The sequence below is a fragment of the Anopheles moucheti genome, chromosome 3, assembly GCF_943734755.1.
Source record: "Anopheles moucheti chromosome 3, idAnoMoucSN_F20_07, whole genome shotgun sequence".
NCBI lineage: Eukaryota > Metazoa > Arthropoda > Insecta > Diptera > Culicidae > Anopheles > Anopheles moucheti.
In genome coordinates, this window is record NC_069141.1 from 55,017,816 (window position 1) to 55,044,609 (window position 26,794).

The following is a 26,794-nucleotide window of genomic DNA, read 5'->3' on the forward strand; positions in this document are numbered from 1 at the left end:
ATTTCCTCTACTGAGGTCGTGTTTTTTTTTGTTTGTCAAGCGAGAAACCGAGTAGATAGCGATAAAGCGAGAAATATTGAGAGCGTTGGGTGGTAAGGCAGAAATAAAATTAATCCCACAGCACGATGAGGAACGGTTTCGGGATGTTTTGAATAATCTTGGATTTAAGAAACCAAAAAAAAAACCGAGAGCATCATAATTCTTCTAGCCCGTTCATCGGTATTAGCGTCAATGAGGTGACTAACCTGGAATAGTGCAACAGTGAGGTTTTAATAGTTTTAATAGGAGCTGTTCGTCTCCAAAGTCACATCGTTTTGGGTACAATTGAACAGTACTGAAAATATTGAAGAATTTATGCATCACCAGCGAAAAGAAACACCACACGTTGACACTAACACGAAACCGACTTCATGTGCGATTAGTATGATTGAGCGAGTTTTAAGCCCCAAGGGTTCTAAAGTTTCCGCTTTACATTCCTCTATAAATAATTCTTCCACACTCGGTTTTTGGGGAAATAATCTTATCCGCCTGCCCGGTTTTCCCCTCTTCCTGCTGCTTACTTTCTCCACCACCATGTGTGCTTCCTGCGCGCTACGCGCCTTCAAGACGAATGTTGACGGACGGATAATCTGTTCCCTTCCGCCGTTCGGTTTCCCTTACAACCCACCCGTTTTGCGCATCGGTTAGGAAATCTTGCGTGCAATCGCAGGAAAGTGTCGCAACCTCCCGGGGGACCCCCGAACCACGCAAAAAGGCCGCGAACAAATAATCAGCACGACCGCTCTGCTCTGGTGCGGGACCGGGCGAGTTAAGACCCACGTACCGAGCGGATGGTTGGTGACACAGAAGAAGAAAAAAAAACGCACAACCAGAACGCGCAGCTCGGCAACCGTGAAAATTTTAATCCCACATATATTAATCATACAATAAATTAAAATAATCCAATCGGATTTAAATAATTAATTTATTTTGTATATTATTTATTCCACATCTTACCGTGGTGGTTAGAGTGCATCTGCCTCTAGACAGCGAGTGCCTTTACGTGCGTAGTGTCTTGGGTAAAATTGCGAATACAGAAGGCGCCCCCTCCCCCCCATGCGTTCCTTTCTCTGCGGATTTCTTGAACAAATCCGTCGTACTCGAACGTATCCCCAATAGTGGCTACAAATCACCACACGAACTTCATGATCCGACACGAGCAAAACGATACCCTTGATTGGTGGCGGAACACCGTGCGGATCAAGTAAAACGGTGTGTACCACACTAATTACTACTTCCAGGGATTGTGACCTTTACTCGACCAAAGTGTGTGTGTTCTGCAAATAACTCCACGTGGAAAAAAAGCACATTTAAAAAAGGGATAGGATGGGTAAGGGCAGAACTCATTTCTTTCACCCACAGTCACGGAATTACTGGTGTAAACGTACTCGCAATGAACTTCAAGTTACGCATTATTTGCTTTTATATTTTTTAATAAAAAAAACACCCCAAGAACCGAAGGACATTCTGGAGGTGAAAGTCGTCGGTATACTCTTTCTGTTACTGCTAGAGTAGTTAACTTTACAGCACACTTTTACACACACTCAGAGCACACGCACCTTCAGACGCACTGTAACTGCCGAACGGAGTGCCGAAGAAACATTCCGAACCTCGGCAAGTCGGGCAAGGCGGCACCGTGCGGCACAAACCGAACTGAACTGAACCAGGCGCGGCTGCCTTAATCCGGGATTATATTTATTTTCAGGCGAGTGAGCTATAGCTTTGGACGATTGAAATACACAACTAGTGAAGAATTCTGTTTTTCTCCGTCCAAACGACGTCGCCGGATTGCTACCGGAATGTTTCAGTCGTCCTTGAATAGAGTGAGCCGAGTGTGTGTGTTTTTTTGTGTTGTGTCTCTTGGTTTTGAAGTAAATTTTAGAAAAAAATGCTTCAAAAGTTGAAAAAAAACGTCTTGTTACTAGTATTTATAAAATATTTTAAATTCCATTATGACGGCAATGCCGTATTTTCAGAATTTATAAAATAATCACTAAAATCTCTAAAATTCTGTTAATCAAGAGCAGAATATTTCTATTATTTGCTAAATATACAAGGCATGTTCCCTTCCGATTTTTGCATAAACCTAATCACTGCATTAATTTGTTACTCTTCGCACATGGGACGGGATTTTGTATGTCGTTTTTCTTTTGTGTTTCTTTTCTTTCTCTTTTTGCTCTCTGCCACTGCCACCTCTAATCGCTGTATGCATTTCATTCATCATTAAAGCGCTTCTCCACCCGCCGTCGTGCGCCCATCATCGTTCGACATCGGGCATGGGCGTTGTAATTACAGCGAGTTACATCCATACGCTCGCTCTCCACAACAAAAAAGCACCCGAGAGCCGGCATTAATTTTTACACTACCCCCCACAACTCTCCACTGTCAGCCATTTACACCTTTTCAGCAAACCACGGAGAAGATGGCTCCGAAATGCTCAAGGTGTTCACAAGGTGCCCGAGCGCACTCATTACAAATCGGGCCCACTGCTGCTGCTGTGGAGTAGAAAATCAAGAACCATTTGCTTTTGCTTTGCATAATTTATCATACGTGGCTTTAGGAGTGTGAGTGTGTGTGTGTGTTTTTGGTGGGTGGGGGGGGGGGGGGGAGGTGGTTGCAAGCAGTCACAAACCGTATCCATATGTTCCGGTTCCTTCAACGGCAATGAATAAGATATTCAATAATCTCTGCTGCTCGCGCAGGGTTTTTTGCGCGGGGCAGGCTGCAACCCAACGGACGTACCGGTCTGGTGGAGGATTATGAGAAAAAATCTCCCATATCCCAGAACCGATTTCCACTATCTTTACGCCTTGTGGCCGCTACCGTGCTCGCCAGCTCGGGTCGGGTGGGTGGATTTGATGGTTCTGAACGAGGAGGGCATTAAATATGTGGTTTTTTGTTTTTTGGCTGAAAAATACATTTCAATCACAACTGAGGGAAAGACTTCGAGGCATTCCAGGCGGTCAGAGTAAGCTTTTTGATGCAATAAGTTGTTGGCAAAAGAAAGAAACATTTTCATATGCCGATTAGCCATTTTTCAGCCCCAGCTCTCTCTCTCTCTCTTTCCCTTTCTGTTCATTTCGCTGACTGTGCACCTCCAATGTAACCTTTTGTTTTTTTTTTGTGCTCCTTTAATGCCACGAGATTTAAATCCGCGTATGTGGTTGTATGGGGATCGAGAAAAAAAAACACACACACACACAGAAACCAGCCGGCCACTTAATGCGCGCCAAGAATCGTAACGTGCAGATCAAATCTCTTGACAGCAAAGCCGCGCTTCGGTGCTGGACAAAGTAAGCCCGTACGGTACACAGCCACTCGTACGCCCGGCCAGGCGGGATGATGGAATCGGGGGGTTTGTTCTAGCGAGGCGAAATCTTGAAGGTAGCACCAGCACCATCGTTGCCAACCCGGCCGAACTGATCCGTCGGCGCGAGGGAAAGGATTAAGAAGATTAAAGCGCGCACGTTCTACTCGAGTGCCAGCATGCTTCGGCAGGCCGGCCCCGTACCCCTGTGGTCCCCTGTCCTGTTAAGCCACTGAAATCGGTTCTTGCTCATTTTTCGAGCTTGAGATTTACGTGTGAAAAATACATCCCCCTCCTCTTGCAATCCTTCACCACGTCTTGTGACTCCACAAATCTGTTTGTGGAGAATTCTCTTGTCGCCAGCTAAACCCACAAGCTTATCGAGATTGGCTTCGGAAGGTTGTTTTTTTTCTCCGTACTTAATGCCGAGAGAAAACCGAAAAGAAAGAAGGAAGGCTACAAAAATGCACATCCACCACCGACCGGCGACAATTGATTGCGTTCCGATTTGTCCGCGATGCGTGCTGCTCGCTGCCAACACAGGGTGCAGCGAATCGGTAAATGCCACATAAAAATATCAAAAGTGATTAACCGTCGTGGCCACCGACCGCCCGATAGGGCGCGCAATTTTACGATCTTAATCCCCCGGGGTCACCTCCGTGCAAAGTGCCCCGGGATGGGGCCGGATTAGTGTGCGAGTGTCGAGATGATTGAGAAATGAGTCAGCAGTCGAGCAGGCGATGGTACGTTTTATTCTCACCGCGTAACACTAGCCGCAACTCTAGCGCTTGCAAACAGGAAGGCCGGAATCGTGCCATGCCAGATAGCAGGCGCTCACACGGGGTTGGGGAATTTTCTTTTTTCTTTTGTTTTTCCCCGTGGCCAAGCGGGAATGAAAATTGATACGCGTGCGGGTCGCGTAAATCAATTCGTGTGTGTTTTTTTTTTCGTGACGGAACAAGGGAAAGGTACGGATCAAGCTACAATGTTTAGTGCACCGTGAGCGATCCTCTTAAGATTTGTGTCCATTTGTAGGGGGCGCGGTGGGGGGGGGGAGTGATTTTCTTGGTCGGAGTGGAAAAATAAAAGGATCAGCTTGCGTTTTTCTTTTGTCGCTGGCACGGGAACGGATTACATCACGCACTCGTAACCCCGAAGGGCGACCTTTTCGGGCGTTCGCCCCACTTGGCCTTCCTTCCCATCAAAAATCATTTACACCGTGCCTGTGTGTGTGTGTTGTGCGCCCCTACCCCAAAAACCGTGGGTGACATGCTAATGCGGGTCAACGCATGTTAGTAAGTGTACGTTTTTATTTACTACAAATGCTTCAACCGCGACGATGACACTGATTCCCACTAACCTCGCCACACGTGGTAATTGATGTCACGTTCGGCGGTTTTCCCTTTCCATTCCACGAGGAAATTTATCGTTAATTCGATGGGTTGCGTGAATTGTCGTGAAATGTTACCGATACAGCATAATCTTCGGACGATAAGCAAGAAGGATTACGGCAGGTAATGCTCTTATGCTATCAAGGTTTAGAAGAATTGTAACAAATTTTAAGTGAGTTTAGATCTACAGAATTTGACTTGGACGACCCCCTATTAAAAATAGTTAATTCATATTGCTCCATAAGTAACTATGTCGATCTTAACACAAGTATAAATAATATTAAATTAATCTTGCGTAGCACGTTTTAAAATGTTTCATGTATACTGTGAGGTTTGCTAAAGTTATTTTGGCCAAATTAGGCAGGATAACTTTTTTTTAATTAATAAACAAATAAACAAAAACCATGTATATGGAGTTGTTTGGAAACAGAATGTTATTTTAGAGAACTTAAAATTTACCAATTGTTCAATAAAAAAATCAAAAATGAATGGTAACTAGCTATTTATTAAACATATACATGAAAGTTTATGGCATAATAGTTCCAAAATTTTACCGGAAAATGAGGAAATATCATTATATTGCCTAAATTACCCACAGTTAACCCATTACATCCCAGAGGTACAAAAACCTAATCCAAATTTCATGACACTTTCTATTCTTTCTAGAAATGAAGAAAAAACGGGGGGCTAGGAAATTATATTCTATTGGCCATCTCATTGGCCAGAAATCGAGTTATCCAAAGGATAAAAAATGCATGATTTATTTTTTCCTAACTAAATGAGTTTTTTTCAATTTTTGCACTGAAATTAATATATTCTGACGTATTAATATACGACAAGATCCTGATACTAAAAATACACTTCAATTATCAACTGGCATTCTTGAAAACTAGCTGAGCAATTTAGTTAAATAAATACAGTAAATGTAAATAATTATTAATTAATTATGTAAATAATTATTTAACAAATAATTTTGCTTAAGAAATTACATCCCAGCAATAAATTATTATACTGAAATATTGCATAACGCTAAATTTATGATTTTGCAGCTAGTTCAACTATGAATAAAGATAGATTTTTACAAAAAATGGTGATAATTCATATCTTTAAACCATTACAATTTCTTCTCAAATATTTAAATTAAAAACCATGATAGTCTGTAATTCGAAATAGCGTAAAATCTTACTTAAAATATTTATTGCATTCGAAACACGCATGCACTTGCACTGAAGCATCATTAGGTGAATCTTTGCACCGGTTAGAACACACTCCCCCGTAATGCATAAATACCCCTTTTTGGCCGTAAACACTTCAACTCATTCTACCATCACGATCATAAAATGGTAAAATTCTAACGAACTCTGCATTCACCGTTCAATTAGAGGATCATTTTTCAAACTTCCTTTGCTGCTTCGGTTCCGATCAATGGAAAGTGCACTGAACCCTGCGGGGGCTGTTCCTTCGCACGAGGAAAATGAATACAATATGCAAAACGAAACAAAAAGAAACTTGGAAAAAAGGAAAACAAAACAAAACCCTTTTTCCTTCGCTTCGGGGGAAAAAAGGAGTTGCCCTTTTTTTGCAACGGGACTGGAGATAAATTTACAATTCTATCTTCGCGCTGGCATGTGAATGGGTGAACGAGAGTCAAAAGATCATTGGATGCATCCTGGATGGATGGATGTTGCGATTGTACCATTGGATGCAGGATGCCATGTATCGGGTCACCAACACAAATGGGATAAAATCTCGTCCACCACCAGCCACCAGCAGCTTAAAGCCGATGGATTAAAGGATGGTAAGGATCCTTTGCATCGACATCCTTCAAAGGAAGGTGTGCTAAGGTGAGCGAACCAATGGTTCCGGCAAAACAATGCCCTTTAGCGCGAAACAACAACCAAAGAAAAAGGTGCGAAAAGGTGCGATGCGAAAGTCCTTGCAAAACGGAGGACCCCTAGGAAAAAAACAATTCCATAAGCTGTGTTGAGAGTGTTGTTTTTTTTTCCCCTGTCTCTCTCGTGTTTGTTCTATTGCTCCTCTTGGTGCAATAAAACCGTAATTCGTTACGTGCCTACCGAGGTGTCCTCTTTGCCACCTTGTTCCTTACTCGCACCGGATCCGTTTGCTCGCAGGATAAAAGAGAAATGCAGGAAAGCCGATGGTAAGATAAAAATATCAGTGTGCAAACACAGTGTTTTTCGGGATCAGCCCCGAAACCCATGTGCGGTGTGTAACCCTGGATCGGTCGAACGGTCGAACGATAAGACGGGCAGGAATTGGGACGAATTAGAGACGGAATAACAAACACCGAGCCTAAGCCAAAACAGGACCTTTCCATCGCCACCTTTGCCGGAGTGTGTGTTCCTTCTGGTGCCCCGATTAGGACTGGGGCGAAAACTGTTTGCGTTTCACATCACCGATCAAGGATCGGTGTATGTCCTGCTATCATAAATCAACGTCTTAAGTCGTCCTTTCTTGGTGGCGTGCCGGTAGGTTCATTAATCTCGATTAACGCGACACGCACGATCGAACCCGATCGACCCCTTGGTAGCATCTTCCGAATGCATCCGTAAACCTTCATTTATCCCGAATTCCCGTACCCCGGACTTCCGTTTCTTCTTCAGTGTTTGAAGTTGGGTAGCGTTCCCTCGGAAGGGCGCGGATTGAATGCGGATTATAATCCGTGATCTTTTCCGTGTTGCGTACGGTCGGGACACGACACATTCTCACTTGGAGCCACCCCGTGGCTATCCGTTTTATGCTTTCGTGAAGATCAACGGTGCGGGAATAAAAACGGGATTAAATATTCCTATCCCCCTATTCTTGGGATAACTGCTGTCTCTCTTCCATGGTGACCTCACCATGGTTCATTCCGTCTGCGACCGTTCGGTACGGCGGGGAAGAATTTGGGATTACAGCAAGACGGAAGCATTAATTCGATTTATGACAATTAATCGATTGTTAGCTAATGAGGCAGATTTCTCTACCGGGCAGAGGATTAGAGACGTCCCCCTCTCACCACGTTAGAATTCCCGTGTTCTACGAAACGAACATCAGCCGATACGTTGAATCATCGCCCAACGATTGCAACTTGTACCCGCGCTTCCCGGGTTCGTATGCGTTTATCGCATTCTTCAACCACCAAACGACGCCGAAGGTCAGACACAGGCGCTTCCGACAGTCGAGACGCACCCGATGAATAATGCCCTTCGGTGACGGAGTGCAGTCCGATAGCAAAACCGTCTGCCGTCTGCCGGTTTTCCTAGCATAATCAGTGTAATGTTTTGCAGCATGCGTGTGCAACAGCGTGTCCCCAGTCCACCCACATCGCCTAACGTATCCTGAGCATAACGCTACGAGCGATCCGATAGTGGAGAAAGTGACCGTGACTGATATCAGACACATCCATTAAGTACGCAACCTTCCAGGCAATGCGGACATTTTTTTTTGTGTGTGGTCCGCTTAAGACCGGATGTGCTAATCTGATCTGCGAAATGGAACTGACTCGGGGGCTTATCAAAAGCAGGCAGCTTAAATAATAAGGGATCATACTTAAGGCCGCAATCTCTTGACTTCATTTTCGACAAGAATTTCCAGTCAGTTGCATATGCAATTGATCACTTGATCGAGAATTTGGGAGGAATCTTTATGAAATGAAAATCCTTGAAATGAAATCTTCAAGAAATCTTACACAACCGCTCATTCTTGTTGTCCAAGCTTTGTTTTACTTCTGTTCGCTGTAATCCACCTTCCACTACCAAATATCCCATTGTTTCAGGATGCAATTATGCATAAAATTGTAGCTTATCCCTCGTATAACACTCGAGGATAGAAAAAGATCCTGTTTGCACGAAAAGATCACAAGATAATCCCGATGTTAACAGGATTACGAGATAAGCATCTCCAACTCGGGATCTTGCAATTTGCAAATGACCCAGAAGCTGCCAAAAGTCAAGCACGGTGTCAAGCGTACAAGCTCATTACCATCAATCCCGACCATCTACCCAGGGGATGATCCCTGTCGTTGGGAAGTCGATGGTCATGAAGGGTTTTCCTTTTGGAGTTGTACAGGTACGGCACCAGAAGAAACATTCGTCCTTCGACCGTTTAGGACCTCCCAGCCGGGTTCGGGGTTTTTGGTTGTCTGGTAATAAACTACACTCGCACTCACCTGTTCTCCAGTGCTGGCGGCGACCCAAGCTTCAGCGAAGGTTTCCATTGCACTCTGAAAATCCATGCTAAACAACATGCACCACGCCGTGTTTTTGCAGGGTCACCGTTACAATTGCAGGCCTGGTTTTCTTCTCTCTCTCTCTCGCACTCGGTGTTTTGCTAACTTCACCTACAATTACACTCTATTGCTCACTAATCACAACACACTGCGGAACGATCGTGCGGAACGATGCCGGTGCAAGTCAGTGTTTTCCAGGTGAAACAGCACCGCAAGTGTACCGAAATGTCATCACACATGCACGAGAAGTCGTATTGATCACAGCACTTTTCTTGCACACCGTACCATTCTACACCATTCTACACGCACACGCACGAGTGTTGGAGTGGTGGTTTAAGAATTGCAGAAACTTGCCCAAAATTCATCACCCACCGGTATGGCTTCGTAGCATTTGGGCAGCAAATTCGACCGGTTGCTCTAAAGCTAGCTGCCGCACTGATCAACCTCCGATGTTCGATTGCGCGTTGCGTTCGACTCGACGGCTAAGGATTAAATGCTAACCGATTCGCCCGTGCCGAACCCATGAAGAGTGAGCCTCACGATTCCTTGTCTTGCGGTGCAAGGTATGGGGGGATGGGGGGAGGTGACTGTTTGGGGTGGATGTGGGTTGGGGTGGTTCACATAATCGGGTTCCGGAAGCTGCCGATTTGCGCGCCTTCCGACAAACACTCGCACTCGATCTCGGATCAGCTCCCGCACGTTCCGATTCGTCCTTTTCTGGTGTGTTTGGGTTTTGGGATGGAACACTCTTACGAAGGGGGTGGAATGTAACCGTCACCCCCCTTCGTTACTACCGATGATCCTGCTGATAAGTTCGATCAAAGTTGTGAGCATAAATTGTACAGCTGATCGAGATAAAACCGATGTAACTTTGATCATGGACGACGAATGCGAAGCATTTACTTTTCTTTGAGCAGCAACTCAAGAACGTTCGTCCCTCTGCTTACTTTTAGCATTCACATTTCTTGATACCCCGTGATAAGCATTCTAACTTACAACTGGCCTAATCATGCATCACCACAACACTTCGGGGCACACACAATGTTCGCGAGGTTTTTCGCTGGTCTTTGACTGATCACGTACCACCACACGTATTTCAGAACGTTCACGCAAAATCGTACGCACCGTGCGTGTATGCCAGGCGTACCGTGTCGTACGATAAAAGAACACACGGAGCAGAGTCGCGCAGCGGTCCACTCTGGTCCGGGAAAAACAAGGAACTAAAAAAAATTACGCTCCACTCGTAGCGTGTTGCCGGATCCGGAAGATTTCACGCAGGCAGGGTTCGTTTCGAATGCGCACGAGTGAGACGAGTGGATGAGTGTGTTGGTGCGTGCTCGCTCTGGCTAGTGCCGGCGAGATTGGGACACGATGTTGGTACGAACTGGGTTCGTAAATTCAAGCGATTAAACAGTGCCGAACAGTTGTTGCTACAGTGAGGCATTAGATGAAATAAAATTTAAATTATGAATTTAAAACGACATTGTAGTTGTAAAGGATTGTTTAAATGATAATTTATTTTATTTAAAATTTACTGGCTCTGCATATGTAAGGAAATGTCTGGATTACTCAATGGATTTAAATTCTTAAATGAATTGGGAGAAATTTTCTAGCACAACCAATTTTAAGAACATCTCTTAATGATCTTCAAACAAAATGGCAATGATCCACCTACACCTCTACATGCTATCAAGAGCGACAAAACGAACATGTTCGTGACTTCAAAACGAATGGGTATCTGACGGTTTGTCCTACTAGTGTTTCTGGATAGTATAGCTAATTTCAGAAAGGACTTGCCCTTAATATTCAAGTTGGCTTATCACGGCATCGAAGGTTTTAGATACGCATTACTCAGATGCTTATCATTTCGGAGAACAAAATATGTATTTAGCTCAATTAACTTAATGCCTCGAACTTTACATGGTTAAAGAACGGTACAAAATGTATAAACAAATTTGTGCCTTCTATTCCAAAAGAGACAATTGTAAGAGAGATCTTCATTCAACTATTCATCGTCTCTGTATTACTTTACTTGCAGTCTCACTTCCCATTTGTTCAGCACTGTATTTGTGGAATGTTATCGCACGAAGCAAATTTCATTCGCACATTTTCGTGACTGTCTGCATTTGACATGGCAAGAACGAGACGGCAAAGCAGAGCGAAAGAGACAACTAGTGCAACGGGCTTCCGAGGATTCACGACAAAAATTTGAATGCCGCTTCGGATGCAGATCTCCAATCGAAGGGATAATCGGTGCCATTTGTTATTGTAAAATTGTTATTAATGCAGGCGCCATGATGGTGGAAGAATTGTTTAAAATTTTGATGGTTCTACTACCTGCAAGTTGATAGAAAATTGAGGAAATGATCACTTCTAGCATGTTTCCTTGGATGTCAGTTAAATGATATCATCTGTTCATTTTTTATCATAAAACGAGTTGAAAGGAATTATTTGATTTGTTTATTAACGTTCAAATAATGAGTTTCTACTTATATTCATGGGCTCCATTGTGTTTTCCATAGCCTTCTATGTTAATCTTGCAAAATACACTCTTTTGGTTACATTTCTGCCCTCCGTAATTTATTTCCTTTTGAACAATCGCCAATGTTTGCACTTTTTTTTGCTGCTGCAATGCACTTTTTGGACACTTGCATTTCTTGAGGAACTCACACACACAATTTCAACCTTTTGACGCATGTGCTGAGTGGAAAAGTGGGCGTGTTTTAGGTTCGTTAGGTGTGTGCGTGAGTGAACTCACGGTGCATTCATGCATTCGTGTACACGCTGTGCCATCCACTGCAGGGTTCGTTGACGAGCTGTAATTGTAGTCGATTCGAAATTTGGGAAATTGGTCTAAAAATAATGTGCAGAAATGTTTTCAACAAAGCTGTGTTAGTTTAACCAGGTGCAATTTCTATTACTATCAATTTCTAATACTATTGCACCTTGGACTATAGGTTGTCTGCCAGTGTACCGGTGTATCTTCGAGGTTCGAAGGTTCTTGGACCGTAATTTCTGGCTCCACCTTCCCGCACTTTGCTGCCCGTGGAACAGAAGTCTTGCACCCAGCATCCGGGATGTGCGCCTTGTAATGCAACGTGGATAATACGCAACGTTCTTCCGGTGGAACCGCTCAGACTCAGCGCGATCCCGTTTGTCTCACTCTGCCAGCTCCCCAATTGGTTCGCTGTTCGCATTCTCGGCTAAGCTTTTCGCATCTTCGGTGGATCTGGCAGTGGGTGTCCTTGGTCTGATAAACCGCCTTTTTTATCTTCTTTTGAAAATGAGCACTTCCTAGGAACATATATTCTGCTGCATGTAGCTACGTTGGTATAGGTGTTTTATGAGTATTTTTTTTCCCCTGCAATGATGATCGAGAAATACATATTTTCTACATGCTTCCGTAAGATGTGTTCGTTTTTTTGTAAACATTTTTGTGCTTATCCTTCGTACGGGTATATAACGGACTGCAAGGGTATCTCGAGCTTGGAATTACAAGATTGTTGTTGTCTCTTGTTTTCTACTGTATTAATATGAATTTACATGTTATTTACTTTTACAGCAACGAATTTTTTTTTTCTGTTGTCATTTATGGATTTTTTTATTATTATTAACCAAAAATGTTTCGTCGTTTCATATTTCTGTTTGTTGATATCCTACATTACTTTGCTGTTGGGCTGCGACATAAGCTGCTAATTTTGGGTTTACAAAGAATATATTGACTTAATAAAAGCAAAAGTAACATTCTAAACTGCCCCTCTTTCTGTGCGTTACGTGACCATGAATATTGTATTATCTTTCCAATTTGGGCAGCATTATTTGCTAATAAAAACCTCATACCAAAAAGTTGTGCCATCGTTTCCCATCGTAAAATTACCACATTTTCTTAAAAGCAATACCGGGGTTGCGCTTTTGCGGGGAACTAGGCAGAACTCCTAATAAGCACCTGTCCAACACCGTGTCAACCTTTACGTAGGCTCCAACCACCACGAAACCGTTCTGCAGAAGGATAAATGTCCTTTCAACCGCACCAACTCCACCGGTTCTGCCACCACCATCTGCCTACTTCCTGTGCTGCTCCGCACAAGTGCACGCCACCGTACGAGCTCCAGCTCCAACGTTCCCAGGGTACCGGGCTCGGTTGCGATCTAATTCAGAGCGGGATAAAATTTAATTATTTACAATCAAAGTTTTATATCAGCGCATATAATGACATTGTAAATTTTCATATCTTCTTTAATGTGCAGACTTTGCCGCTCGGTTGTGGTTGAGGCTCTCCGTTGCCGCTGCAATTGAGACGTGCGACCTGCACGTGGGATAATGGAGATGGGTGGGTCCCGGGGGCTGAAGGAAGGCTGGCCAGCAGTGAAAATCGAGCTCGATCGGTAGTGAAAACTTCGCTGCGCTTAGTTCGAAACTATGCTGCGAAGCGTTGTGTTCGGATCGTTCGTTTGTGGATGGTTCCATGAAATGTATCTATGCTTAAAAAGCCAACTGAAGCAGAAACTGCATCCAGCTGAAGCTATTAAAAGTAAACAATATGATGGAATATGCTCTGCTTAGAGTCAAAGTTAAGGTGAGGAAATTTAATTTATTTGTTTTGCTGTTTGTTGTAAAATGTAACCGAATTGGATTATTTCTATTGTTGAGGAAATCTTGATTCGTACGCCACCAATAATGTTGGATTAATTTTCCTTGGAGAACGGGAGCCTTTTTAATTTTTAAACGATTCCGATTCTCCCGCAATCGGAAGCATGTTCAACTAAAGTATAAATATGCTTTATGGGTGGGAATGGCTTCCACCATTATAAAGTCGACCACCGACCAACACGGAACCGTGGACTGAGAACAGACGGATGTTGCGTGAAGTCGTACGCATCTCCGAGAAATTGGTAGCAGAACGTACACGGTGGTCCACCTGCTAGCATCGAACCACGTTGAGGCTCATTCGCTGGTGGAAAACAGCCGGAAAATATTACCGACAAAATAAGCTCCAGACCGCGCTAGTACGCGCTAGGTGCAAGTTTTAAAGGATCTTTTTCGGGTGGGAAATTTCCCTTCGCTGTACGGTGGCGGTGCTGCGTGAATGTTTTCAGATGAACTTTTCCACGGAAGCGATGTGATACGCCCTGTGGGGGATGAAGTTCTGGGAGTTATTACGTCGATTCGTGGATGGTCAGCGCGGGTGCAGGATGCAGGGAACATAATTCTCACCAACGCGTGATATATGGGCAGTATTTGTCTCAATTAAAATTACAACGAAAATGGTCACTGTGGTGATGATACTGATGCTACATCGTCTTGACGATGACTTCACCGGCCGGATCGACCGAAACGATAACCATTTCTTCCCGTCTCCCTGCATTAGTTCGCATAGCGCAGGAAGAAGGACTGTGGATGGTTTTAAGTAGCAAGTAGTGGTAGTTAAGAAAATTGTTCGAAAGACTTTTCGGTGGTGTGTGGTAGAGATTTCTTTCATGTTGCATGAAGTTTTCCATACTCCGGCGTGTGCAGTAGTGTGCCTCCAAAGCCCTCGTTCGATGTTTCGATACAAAAACCAATCCGGACTAATTGGCACCGGAGATCCATTAAAAATAGTTGCCACTTTCCAGCACAAGCGACAAGAGCGCTGGAAACTTCAAACGCCCGGCAGTTCTTAATGGGGAAAGTTTGGCCCCAAGAAATGGTATGGGGCGTGCTATTAAAATTTTTCAAGATCTATAAGTTTGAGGATTTCCAAGGCGATGGGTTCGAAAGCTGTCAATTAAAATTTGTTTCTATGATATTTTGCAACTGAAAATCGTGGAACTCGGATTATGCCTAGAGCTGCAAATTGGTAGCCGGAATTCATGAAAAATAGTCGTACATTAAGTGCGGTTTATTATACTTCTACTTATAATTCATTATTTAACTATAAGATATAAACGATACGAGACACAATAGAGATAAAAAATGTTTCAAATTTATAACCTTCCAATTTAGAGGATTACTAAATAAGCTATAGTAGTAAAGTATTGATAATTACTGTTAACAATCATTTCAAGAGTATTCTATTAAATTTTCGATATAAAATTAATAAATCTTTATAGAATTGGGATGGTTTTGCTCTCCCTGAGTTGTCATGTCACATGCCCTGCTAGTGGTAGTGGCAACGTTAGTTATAAACTAGAAGGTCGAATGGACCAGTTTAGGTTGTTTAAAAAAGACCGCTTTCTTAATGTATTATTCAGAAAGTAACGTAAAAAGTGTCTTAATAATGTAAGATATTTGATTAGTTTAAGTAACTCTCAACTTCACTGGTACCAATGGAAAGATAAATAAGTAAGACTTTTATAGATTAGCAAAAGTTGATACACATTCATAAATCATCCAGCAGTGAACACTTAAAGCGCAAAAACAAATGAGGTAAGGCTCAAAAGTTTTTGATCATGATAAAACAAAATCTTCCTGTAGCACCTATTCCTTTGATTGGAATTTTTCCAAACTTCAGAACCATCGCGCTAAATCAGCCGACGAATGGCAGCAAAATCGATACCGCTGCTAGAAATGAGAGGGGCCCATCGTACCTTTTTTTCCAAATGAGCAATCACATCATAAAGCATAAGGCATGTCATCGTCATCGAAATCCCCAAACGCTTCCTATGCTCGCACCAGCAAAAGCAGCAAGGTGATTCCGTACCGTTCTTCTTTGCTTTGAAGCTGAAAAATCCTTCGCTACCTTTAGATGGGACGTCCACGTTTCCAAACCGTTTCCCATTAACCTGGGGACAGGGAAAGAACGTACCACAGATGACAGCAGGCCTGAAACGTCCCATCTTCCTGGTCCACGCAAAAAGGCGTGCGGACAGTGATTTAGCGACAGTAGGCACAAACAAGACGGGAAGGCTGAGTGGTGGTCTTTCCGTTTTACTGACTGCAGCGGGGATGGAAGAAAGGTTTGATGGCGATGGTCCTGGCAGCCGGAAAGATGAGATGTGGTTGGAGTGATGGCATTTAACAGCTATTACAAGAAGTTGTCATCGATAAGAAGCACTAGGAGCCAAGTTTTATCAGTCGGACGGAAGAATAAAAGGTAAGAGTGGGTAGAAATGGAGGACAGAGATTCTTTAGGGACAGAGGTGGAGTGAAATGTAGTGCCAGCAGGGAACGTTTGCATCCGAAACATAACAACAATGTTTTTTGTGCATGTAATCCCCAATAAACTCCCAATCCTTGCTTCAGACGTCATCGGTCTGATTGATCGTGCTGGGTTGTCCAATCGTTGGGATTGTGTACACTCGATGGATCAACTCCTCTGCCCGATGAGGTGAGCTAGACTATCAGTACGGTAAATATTTGTCTCCTCATCGCCTGCATCATATGTCTAGCAGCAGCTATTGCTTCATAGAATCGGTCGATCGATCGTCAAGTTGATCGGAGTCGACATATGCGCGTTACCTAATCTAATCTGCATGGGAAGGGGAACCATCCAACTCCTGCCGGTTGGAGCATCGGAACGAAACGGGCATGTAAATCGATGCTTTAATTAGCATCGGCTTCAATTGTAACGAGGCCAACGGCAAAATGGTGGGATACTATGTGCCCTACAGTCGTACGACAAGGCTTACTGACAAGATTGGGGAGCATTCACTGCGTTGCTATCTGCTTATCTTGTCCCAGTCTGAGTCAATCAGTTACCCCCGGCGTATGTTAATTCAATCAGCACCCAGTTGCACTTCCATTCGGTGGAGGCTCCCGTACAAATTACGAGTGACGATGAGCTTCTCATCCAATAATCGTTATCAGTCCCGGGGCGGGTGTCTTATCGGCTACCTCATCCTCGCTTTTATTTACGTGCGAGCAGAGAGTGCGGATTTTTCGACGCAAGATATCACGACCGGCTATTGAGCTTCAATTGCCATGTGCTGGCCGCATGAGCTCCGGGTGTGGATGGTTAGTTGCGTACGTGGAGGGCCTGCACGGGATGATTGATGCACGCTTAATCAAGGCTGAGTCTATTGAAAACTTAATCACGTTAACAGGTCGATTGATTTGGGCGTTTTGAAAGGTATTTCGCTAGGCTGGCCAAAGAAGTATTAGCTTGTGACAAGAATTTGAATGATCTGTTGGTCATCAAAGGTGTGTGGTATTGATGGGGATGCAATGAACACTGCTTTTCGGAAGCTTGCGAAATATCAAATGATGTCTGCAGTAGCGCTTGGAAATAATCAGAATTATACAAATCATGTATAGTTAAAGAATCTGTCTCTAATTTGAAGACGGATGCCATAATCTGATATATTGTATTTTGAGATGATCGCAGATCATCATTCTTCTTGATACTTTTTTTTTAAACTTGTTTAAAAATTGCACCTGAAAGAACCTGGCGGAATAATCCATCAATGTGTTTACGTTGTTGAATTAATTGATCATCTTTAGGTTATTTCATCATTTTAGTTGTTGCGACAAGCAACTGCGTTTTTTCAATTACATAAAAACACTAATGCATAATAAAACGCACAAACAGGACTTATTTTAGTACACTTTATTGGTGGAGCTAAAAAATCACGTCCTTGTTCGCCGGGTTAGCTTTTTAGATTGCTATTTCTCCTGGATCCTCTAAGTTCTGGCGTGCTCGACTCCATCGGTTGCTCCGCTCGATGTGGCGCCCTCTATAGTCAAACGGTAGACACCAGCTGTAGCATTCGAATCGACCTTTGAATAATATTCAACATTAGTCATATAGTATGTCGTTACATATGCAAATTCATGGAATTGAAATTTGCTCGAGTTTATCAATGTTTTGGGGAATTTAGATTAAGTAACATTTGTGTGTTATACTAAATAATAGGTATATGAAAACGTCCTCTAGTATGTAGTGTACTCACGATCGCTCAGATGAGATCATTTATGCTTGTATGTTGAAGAATGCTATGATGAATTCGAAATGCGAGCGATCTTGTGAACCCATGTTGTGATATGTAGCCTGAAACACCCAAAGCAATCGATCGGATCGATAAATTTCGATAAATTTTGCTCAATTTATTCATTGTCATCAGTTCTTACATTGCTCCTAGTGGAGTCCTTGTCCTAGAATTCTTAGATTCCATAGCATATGGCATAACGTGATTGTGATTTATCTAATAAGAATAATTAATGTATGGTTCATCGGTAGATTGTTTCGAAGAATAGTTTTGTAGATCAAAGATTCTACACAAATAACATATCTGGCTTAGAACGCCATTCTTGTTACTTAGTATTTAGCTAAAAATTGTATTAATTGTAATTTAGTATTAAAAACAAACAGATATCTCAAATTGTGTTCTGAACACAGTATCAAGAATTAAATAATGTAAATATTTTAATCCTCTTGTGACTTACATCCAGACAACAACTATTTGTTCTTCAATTGCTCATTAACTTATTGTTGCATATTTTCCTATTTTTATGTTGTGTGAATCAGCTGATGATGTGACGCACATGGACCCACTAAAACGAACCTCGATAAAATGGTTATATGCCAAAGAAGAACAAGCTGGCAAAGTGTTGAGATAATGTTCCCAACTTCGTTGAGCTCATGTCTGGTTTCGTCATTGGAAAGAACGTGTACGGGAATAGCTCGTCTGGTTAATTCTGGTTCAGTGCCGGATATATTTCAACACTGCGCAGTGTTTAAACTGATAATGTAGAATTTCCCCGTTGAATGGTTAATTCCAGCAATGTGTGTTGGATAGCGTGATCAAAATGTCACGTGCTCGATCAAATGTTGCCTGCATTATCCGCGATCCAGTTGGCTAAACATATACCGGCATAGTGCGCCATATCGCGAAATGCAAACAAGTGGTGCAATCAGAATAAGCAATTAACCACTCGATAACCGTACCCTAACCAGGCTGGATCATGAAATGTTGATAATGTCGGTTTGGATAAGCATGTTGGATATATCGGCTACAAGCTAAAATAGTCGCTGGGCTAAGCTAAGCGTGCTTGTTTGTCGATATCTTCCCTTACTCTGTCGGTGTGCAAACATCGACACCCGACGAAAGGTGTTGCCGATTAGCGCAAGAGAGTGGAGAAAAAAAAACCCAACAAGCTACAGGCGAGGACAACCAATTTTTAAAAGTGCCTCCCCCCTTCCCCCCGCCTTCCCCCCTCCTACCGATTTCGAGTCGATGATGACCTGGCCCCGCGATGAGTCCTGATAAGCTGCGCTGTGTCTTGTGTCTATCTCGAATCTCGGCTCTTGCGGTTTTGACACCTTTCCGCCGTTTGGGTCACACATCGAAGAACATCTGAGCCGACTACTATCGAGTGAGTTGTTGTTAGCTGTTATCACCCATCGGGAAGGAAGCCTTTGCAACGTGGTGTACTGTAGCGGCCACAAGGGTGTAAAGGGTGCAGTCGGCCGAAACGGGGTGCAGGTTGTTGTGTCGAAACGGCTTCGGTGCCACGTTCTATCCGGGTAGGATCGTACACCTTCCGGAGCTTCAATCCAACAACGGGGTGCGGTAGTGCTTTTCAATAAGTTTAATTGTCAATCCGTGTTCGGTTAGCGGTGGATCGGTTGCGGGGTTGACGCTGCGGCTGCGGCGACAGGGTCTTTATCATTGCCGTGCGTTAAACGACACATTAACAACGACGCGTACTAGAGGGAGCCAAGCGCCTCCACGTCGACATTAGACTAAAAGAGAATTTGTAAGCGGTGCCCCATCATTTCCAACTGCTGCGTTTGGGGTTCTTCACAAACATGAGCAGCAGTCTGACCACATAAGAAAGTACCGAAAATCAAACAAATTGATTGTCAAACTTGATGCCAATGGTGCGAGGGAACGGTATTTCGTAACACCATTGGCACCGAATTCGAGATTGACCACCTCATCAAAACCAATATTATGCCCTTATCGAAGCAATCTGGGCTGCTTATATGGTGGTTAGGTAAATCACGGTGGATCTTCTTATCTGTTGAAACACACTTTTTCTGTACAAATGTGAATCCAGCGATGGATAGTCTGTTGCTTACATGGTGGCGTGTGATTTTATACTAGGAAACTAAATAAGGGGATTTAATATGAATTTTAAGGTTAAAACTAGAACCATTGGTTGTATAATACAATCTTGTTCTAAATTATTTCCCAAATGATGATAATGACGATCAGGATGATGATGAGTCCCCTCTCTTACAGCGGTTATGGTCTGAGAGCAACGAATTTATTTCTAGGACAATTATAATACATAAAATTACATTAAATTAATTATTGTTACTTAATTGACTTTTATTTATTGTACTAAACTTTTTATTAATTGCAGCCAAATTTGTTAAATTATGGATTTATTTTTAAAAATATTATTAAACAAATTCTACTGCTGAATAATGCAGAATTATCAATAATTATTAACTTGGATCTCATAACTTACTGACGATCTTCTTTGTCACAGTATAGAATTCAGTTTAAACTAAATTTATCCAAATTAATCCACCGTTTTATTATCAAAATATTTTAATGTAACAATAATGTAATATTTAATATTTTAATATTTAAATTTCATACAATATTTATTTAATAAAACTACTGGAAGATATCGAAGCTGTAAATTATTCCTTAGCTTCAAACCTTCCTTGCTTAAAATCCGTTATACAAGAGACAGCATATTTTCCAAGGAAAATTAGAGAAATTTTATCAAGCAAGAGAATTTATTAGAACATTATTTAAGACAACTACCACAACCGAAAATATGTACACAATACCCGTCCAAAAATTGGAAGCAAATATGGAGAAATCTACACAATTTCGTAATATGACAAGCAACCAGAAAAACCTTTACTTCTATTTAATTCACGGAAAGGTACACAACAACGAAACACTCAAGCGAATGAACATTAGAAACTCTGAACTATGTGAAAAATGCAATCCCTGATAACCAAAAGAGCGATTTTCAAACAATTTAACAATTACATAAATGCAGTTAATCAAAATTCCGATGTAAACATGAGTGAGGAATTATTAAGTATAGAATTTTGGACTAAGATATTTTATATTGAAATACAGTTTTTGTTTAAATCTTTAAAAAAAGTCCTTTAGTGTCATATTGCCTTCAATTTCACCAGCAATATTTCAAACTGCACATTCATGAATGGCAATAAAAAATGCATGCCCATCACCATTAATCGTTGGTCAGACCCATAAACCTTTCATTAATAAACAACTCTTGCAGCCTTACGGGTTTGAAAACATAATAAAAAAAAAACGCCCTTAAAGTTTCGGCCCCTTCCTAACACAGGCGGGCATTAAAAATAGATGACATCGTTGCCAACAGCTTTTGCCCTTTTGTGAAGTGGGAGCTTCCCATTTTCTCCCTTTCTACTAATCACAAAGAAAAAAGAAATAGGTTGGAGATCGAAATGAATAAAGCTGCAGCAGAGGCGTGCTTAGCACAAAAAAAAAGTGGCGTAAAGAGGCGATGCTGGAGCAAAACCGAAATAAAAGATGTATAAAAATGTGAACAGCAGTAAAAAAAAAAGTGGCGTTTTAGGAAATACTCCATCAAAGAGCTTTACCATGAAAGATTACAAAGAATAAAAGCGTGCTTAGTGTGTGCTGGCGCGCTGGCCCCGATTTGGGTGGAGTCTGCAGTGAGCGAAAATGAAGCGGTGCAGTGAAAATGTGAAATACAGCTAAGAAAAATCGCTTCCATTTTCCTCTTACGCAGGGATGGTTGGTATTTTTCCTTGCTTCGCTATGTGTGTACGCGAGCATGAAAAAATAAAACATGAGCTGCCAATGAAGGATAGAGCGAAAACCCCAGCAAGAACCTTACCCAAAGTCGCCAACAATCTCGGTAAAAGCGGCCATTCTGTTTTATTTCTTGTCTCCCGCCTGCAGTGTCCTTTACCCCTTGGTGGTTGTTATCTACTGGGAGTAAGCTCCCTTTTCTGTAGCATTTATGTCTCGTCGGTGAAGAGGAGAAAAAAAACCAGGAAAATAGCGCGAGCTTTTTGATAAAATACTTTGTTCAAGCATCGCAGCACTGAGGAGAGCAGGAAAGATCGGAGGACTTGCAACTGAATACGCCTGCATTTGAAGCCTGTCGTTTTACCGTCGAGATATTTTCCTGTTTTTTTTTCGTTCTTCTGTCATCTCCATAAAGCCATCCTTATGTTTAACGTTGTTCCTCGTTTTCTAGGGGTTTTACGAGTGTACATAATGAGCGAATAGCTCGATCGGGAAGGTTATAAGTATGCGAGGGAGAAAGAATGATCCACGTTGGATCGTGACGATGGGCGAATAAAAAAAAACTGTATATAGAAAAAAAGGAAACCCCAATAGATAATGCAAGCACGCTGCTCGGGAAAAGCATAAGCCCCATTCGGAAAGATGGCACCATAGGAGGAGGAAAATAAAAACGGAAATTTTTCCCAACCGTTTCGAGTCGTGCATGGTTGGGTCAGATTCGCGCGCCGTAGTACATAAGAGGCAAACGTAACGCTGAGCCACTGAACGCTATCATCTCTTGCTAGCCCGTTTATCTGCTTGCATATCTCCTTGTCTTCGAGCGTGCTAAGGCATGCCGTTCCTTCGCATGCCGTTCCACGGGGAGCATGCGCGGATTTGGTCTGGGAAAAACCGAAAAATACCAACACACCGAACGGACGGGCACGTGGCATATAGAAGCATTCTTCGTCCCGTCACCGCCAGTCTCGGTGCTCCCCGATCTCCACAGGATGATAGTGAAGAAAAGGCGCCGGGAACGATTTTTAGGCACCGCCCTGAATTCCGCCCGAAAACCCGATTGGAATTTGCTTTTGGGTTAGCTTTTCCCGATCCCGGTACGAATCCGGGGTGCGTGGATAAATCGTTCCGACGATAGCGTTTTGTGGATACCGGACGATGTGGTCTACGGGCCAGATCTCGGGTTGGAGCATTGCGTCAACCAATCAACATGCGGGTTAAACGCTCCACTTTACTCCTACGTCACAAGGAAGAATTGTGTGCATTAAAGTAAGGGCCCCCTTGTGTCAATTGTATTGATTTTTTATTTCATACACCTGCACACCGGTCATACGAGGGCAGGCTTCCCTGGCTGTATAGCGTCCGGTATCGATTGTCGTTTTCGAGCGCAATGCTGTCCTCTGCGAATGGTTCACAAGTTGAAGGACAGCATCGTCCGCACATGGTACACCATTAGTCCGAATTGAGGTTCGTCGGCGACCCAAAATAGACCCAACGCGTGGAGCTGACGTCCTAGGACGATTGGCGGCCCCAAAGTCAACAAAAACGTAGAGGAGACATGAATGATGTTTGCATTGAAGTCGTCGGCCTAGTATGGTCGTTGGCAGGTTTCCTGGAGCTAGGGAATATTTTTATCACTGACCGGGGAGTAGGTTTCTGTCGCACCGTCCATTCGGATGAAAGACGTCAGTGGTTGCTTCTTTGAATTGGAAATATTGGAACACATGAATATCGATGCTTCCCGTAGACAGACAACCTTGTTCCTAAGGGTGAATGGTGCAGGAAAAAAAATAGTAATAACTGCATTTTTTACAAAATTCATTGCAAATCACAGCTTCAAAACCAGTCAACAAATTCCAGTAACAGCATTTCTAATTTTAAATTTAGTCGTTGCGCTAAATGTTATCAAGATGTTACCAATTCTTTTCTCTAAGCCTAATTATTACTCTTATTCTAACTCTAATTCTAACTCTAATCCTAATTCCAATTCTAACTCCAATTGCCTTTTCATGAAATCAAGAAAAATTTATTCGAATGATGATTGATGACAATTTAACATTAGCAGTAATCATCAATACAATCAAAAGGGAATAAAATACTGAAATCTTTTTAAAATCTCTCTTTGATTTTATACAAACAATTGGTCATCGAACTGTATAAGGTTCATTTAGTCTTCAATTAGTAAATGGATCGTGGACTTTAATTTACAAAAACTAGAAAATCCGAACGTTTTAGATGCCAAGCTTTACGGTCAGATTCAATGCAAGACTGATTGATTTTCTCCTTTGTCTAACAAGCCTCTTTAAGTTATGAGAATTAAAAATAACGCAAGCATTAAATGCTATCGAAATTCGTTGAGTTTTATCGAATATTATAAGTTTATTATCTAAAAATTCATAGAATCAAGAGTTTAAAAATTGATGCACATTGTCAAAAATTGGTGACTTCGAGACAAAAGTGCATGCGTTTGAGACAAAATTTAACACCATCAGCCCTATAAGGCATAAGGTCCATCGTTTTATTTGGGAAATATCTGAAGAGAATAATTGAAACAGAACTAATTTTTGTTTTGTATTGAATTTTTTACATTGTTTTTTTTGTGCAATCTAAAGTCTTGAGCTACCAGCTTCGATCTATTCAAAAAATAAATAAATTTTACACAAATTCTTTTGAACTAGTAACACCGTCAAATTGGAAATCTTCGCAAAAATGTGTTTTCAAAATACAATGCAGGGGTTAGGTTCTATTTTAGGTTTCAAAAGATCGAGTGTCAAATGTTGAACACTGAAAATATTGGAGTACAGCTTGAAAAGAATTCAAAAATCAATCTCACTTCTTCATTTGAAGTAGGAAACTAACAAATATATTCATTTTTCCAAAAAGTAGTTTCATAAATTATAAATCAATACCATAATCAATGCTTTTCGTTCCTCGGGTCGTTATATCTCATGTCAAGAATGACCATACCAGGTAATGGGTGAAGCGCATCCGTTTGATCCACTATCTGATGGTAAGTGTATGAAGTGGCGCTTTTGGGCCCTACACGCCGTGTGACTTATTCCCGAACGTGTAGCAATCTACTCGTGCATTGAAGATATCTTTCGCGGTACGATGTACACTCGATAAAGGCGATGTTGATATAGCTTCACAGACAACTAACACATTGCCGCATCCGAGCGCGAGGAATGCAACCCGATAGCAATCTACCCTCCCATTATCTAGTCCTGTGTTTTTCCCACTTCTAAGTGTTTCAATGATGTATAAGATTTTTACCGAAACCTGGAAGTGTGGTTTGTCGCGGCGGTGAAGGGCAAAAGAAATTAGAAAATGTTTGCCCGGGGTGTGGATGAGCAAAAGTAAAAATAAAAAGCTCAACACGAGTAACGATTGCCGTTAACTGGAAGGAGCGCGAAAGATGGCGCAGCGTGTTAACATTATCACCTGAAGGAGATATCACACATGGCGGCATTTTGGGCGGCAAACTGTGCTGTACGAACGGGCAGGCCGCGATCTATCGTTGCGAGCGACCTGCGTCACGATGGTGCGCTGCTTATCGTGTTATGTGATCCATTTACTAGTTTCAACTCGATTCCATTAGCCAATCGTTTGCATCGTCAATAACCTCACAAGGTTTATTTGCCTTCCAATGAGTAAAGCAATGCAACTAATGATGATTCAATTTCACGCTCTTGGATTTAAAATCATTTTGTTTAGAAGAACCGCGAATGACTTTTTGGTAAGCAGAATGTGCTGGAAACAATTTTTGGAACCAATTTATAAAGACACTAAAAACATACTCGGTAACAATCATCTTTGATCCCAGACTAGTGATAAGACTAGCGAGGCCATATACCTCGCCTTTTCTCGCTTTTCTCGCCAAGAAAGAAACGAGCTGGGATGGCGATAAGGTGTTTGGCTAAATTAAAACGAAAATCAAATCACCAATACTTATCATCTCGTGTAAATCTTATCTTGTTCTTCCGTCCTCCGCGCCAAAAGCTAAAGGAGCGCGGGGTATCACAAACTTCCCCCCCCCCCCCCCCCCCCCTCCCGAGGAAGGTGAACATGTTTTAGAAATTAATCAAAATTTTCCACTCCAACCCGTGCGGTAAGGCGCACTTCCCAGCAGGTTGAATCGTGTTGTAGCTGGGGTTTTTTTCTTCCTCTTTACAACCAACTTGCCACTTAACTCGTCGCGCTGCCTAACGCGTAAGACACTACACATTTCCACAACTGTCCGCAAAAGCTGTACACTATCACGGTTCCGGTTTCCCCGTGATGGGACGGGTGGGGTTCGGGTGGTTGTGAGCGTAAGGGTCAGGGGAGTAGATAATGAAAAGCGCAAAGCGGCACGCTTTTATCCTTTTTGATGGACAACCACTACGGTTGCCCGGGAAGCGCGGGAGGGCGGTTGTGTACCGGGGTGTGTCGCCGTGATGTGGTTTTGCTTGAGTGGCGTAGTCTTTTGGCGGTCCGGCCCGGTTCCTGTTCAATGCCGAGATAGCCGTGATTAAATACAATCGAACACTTGATAGGTCTTGTCTGTAGTGGGCTCGATCGGGCAGAGACAACCACAGCGGACGATTCCACTATTTACGCAACTTCTGAAGAAGCACCTTGTCGTAAATGCAATCGTTTTATCGTGGGGAAGCGGCAGTCGAGCGTTGTAAATCTGAGTTTAGTGGCGAGGCAATAAAGATATCAATAAACCTAGTTAGTTGAAACTAGTTTTAATTTTGTTAGCTTGTTTTTATTTTTGATATAACATTATGACAAAAATGCTGCAAGATAACGTAAGTCCTTTAAACATAATCGCATCCGGACAAGGATGTTTCTTCCGTAATAAGGTGGTCTTTCGTCCAAATTAAAAAAGGCAAATTAGCTACAACATACATGAAATGATTTTTTGTTTAATCCCTTATGAACATTAACAACAACTGATGTATGAATAATGATAACATACATGTTATTTACACGAGTATTCTTTTCAATCAAACGCTTCACTTGAGACAGGTAAATAAACTGTACCTAACCATAAAAAAGTGACAGTTACAATATAAAATATATAAAATTCAACTTGATCGAATTAGACCTTCTATTAATATAATGAATACGTCTG

The 26,794-nt window shown here is 42.3% G+C and overlaps 1 protein-coding gene across 1 annotated transcript in view; it reads right to left on the minus strand.

Moving 5' to 3' along the window:
• The window catches only part of LOC128301474 (uncharacterized), a 93,294-nt gene extending 84,256 nt beyond the window's left edge, over positions 1 to 9,038 (minus strand). Inside the window, exon 1 of the mRNA XM_053037976.1 lies at positions 8,909 to 9,038. Within this exon, the coding sequence (XP_052893936.1) occupies positions 8,909 to 8,986 (78 nt within the window). The 5' untranslated portion in view covers positions 8,987 to 9,038. The remainder of the gene's footprint in view (positions 1 to 8,908) is intronic.
• Positions 9,039 to 26,794: the final 17,756 nt, after the last annotated feature.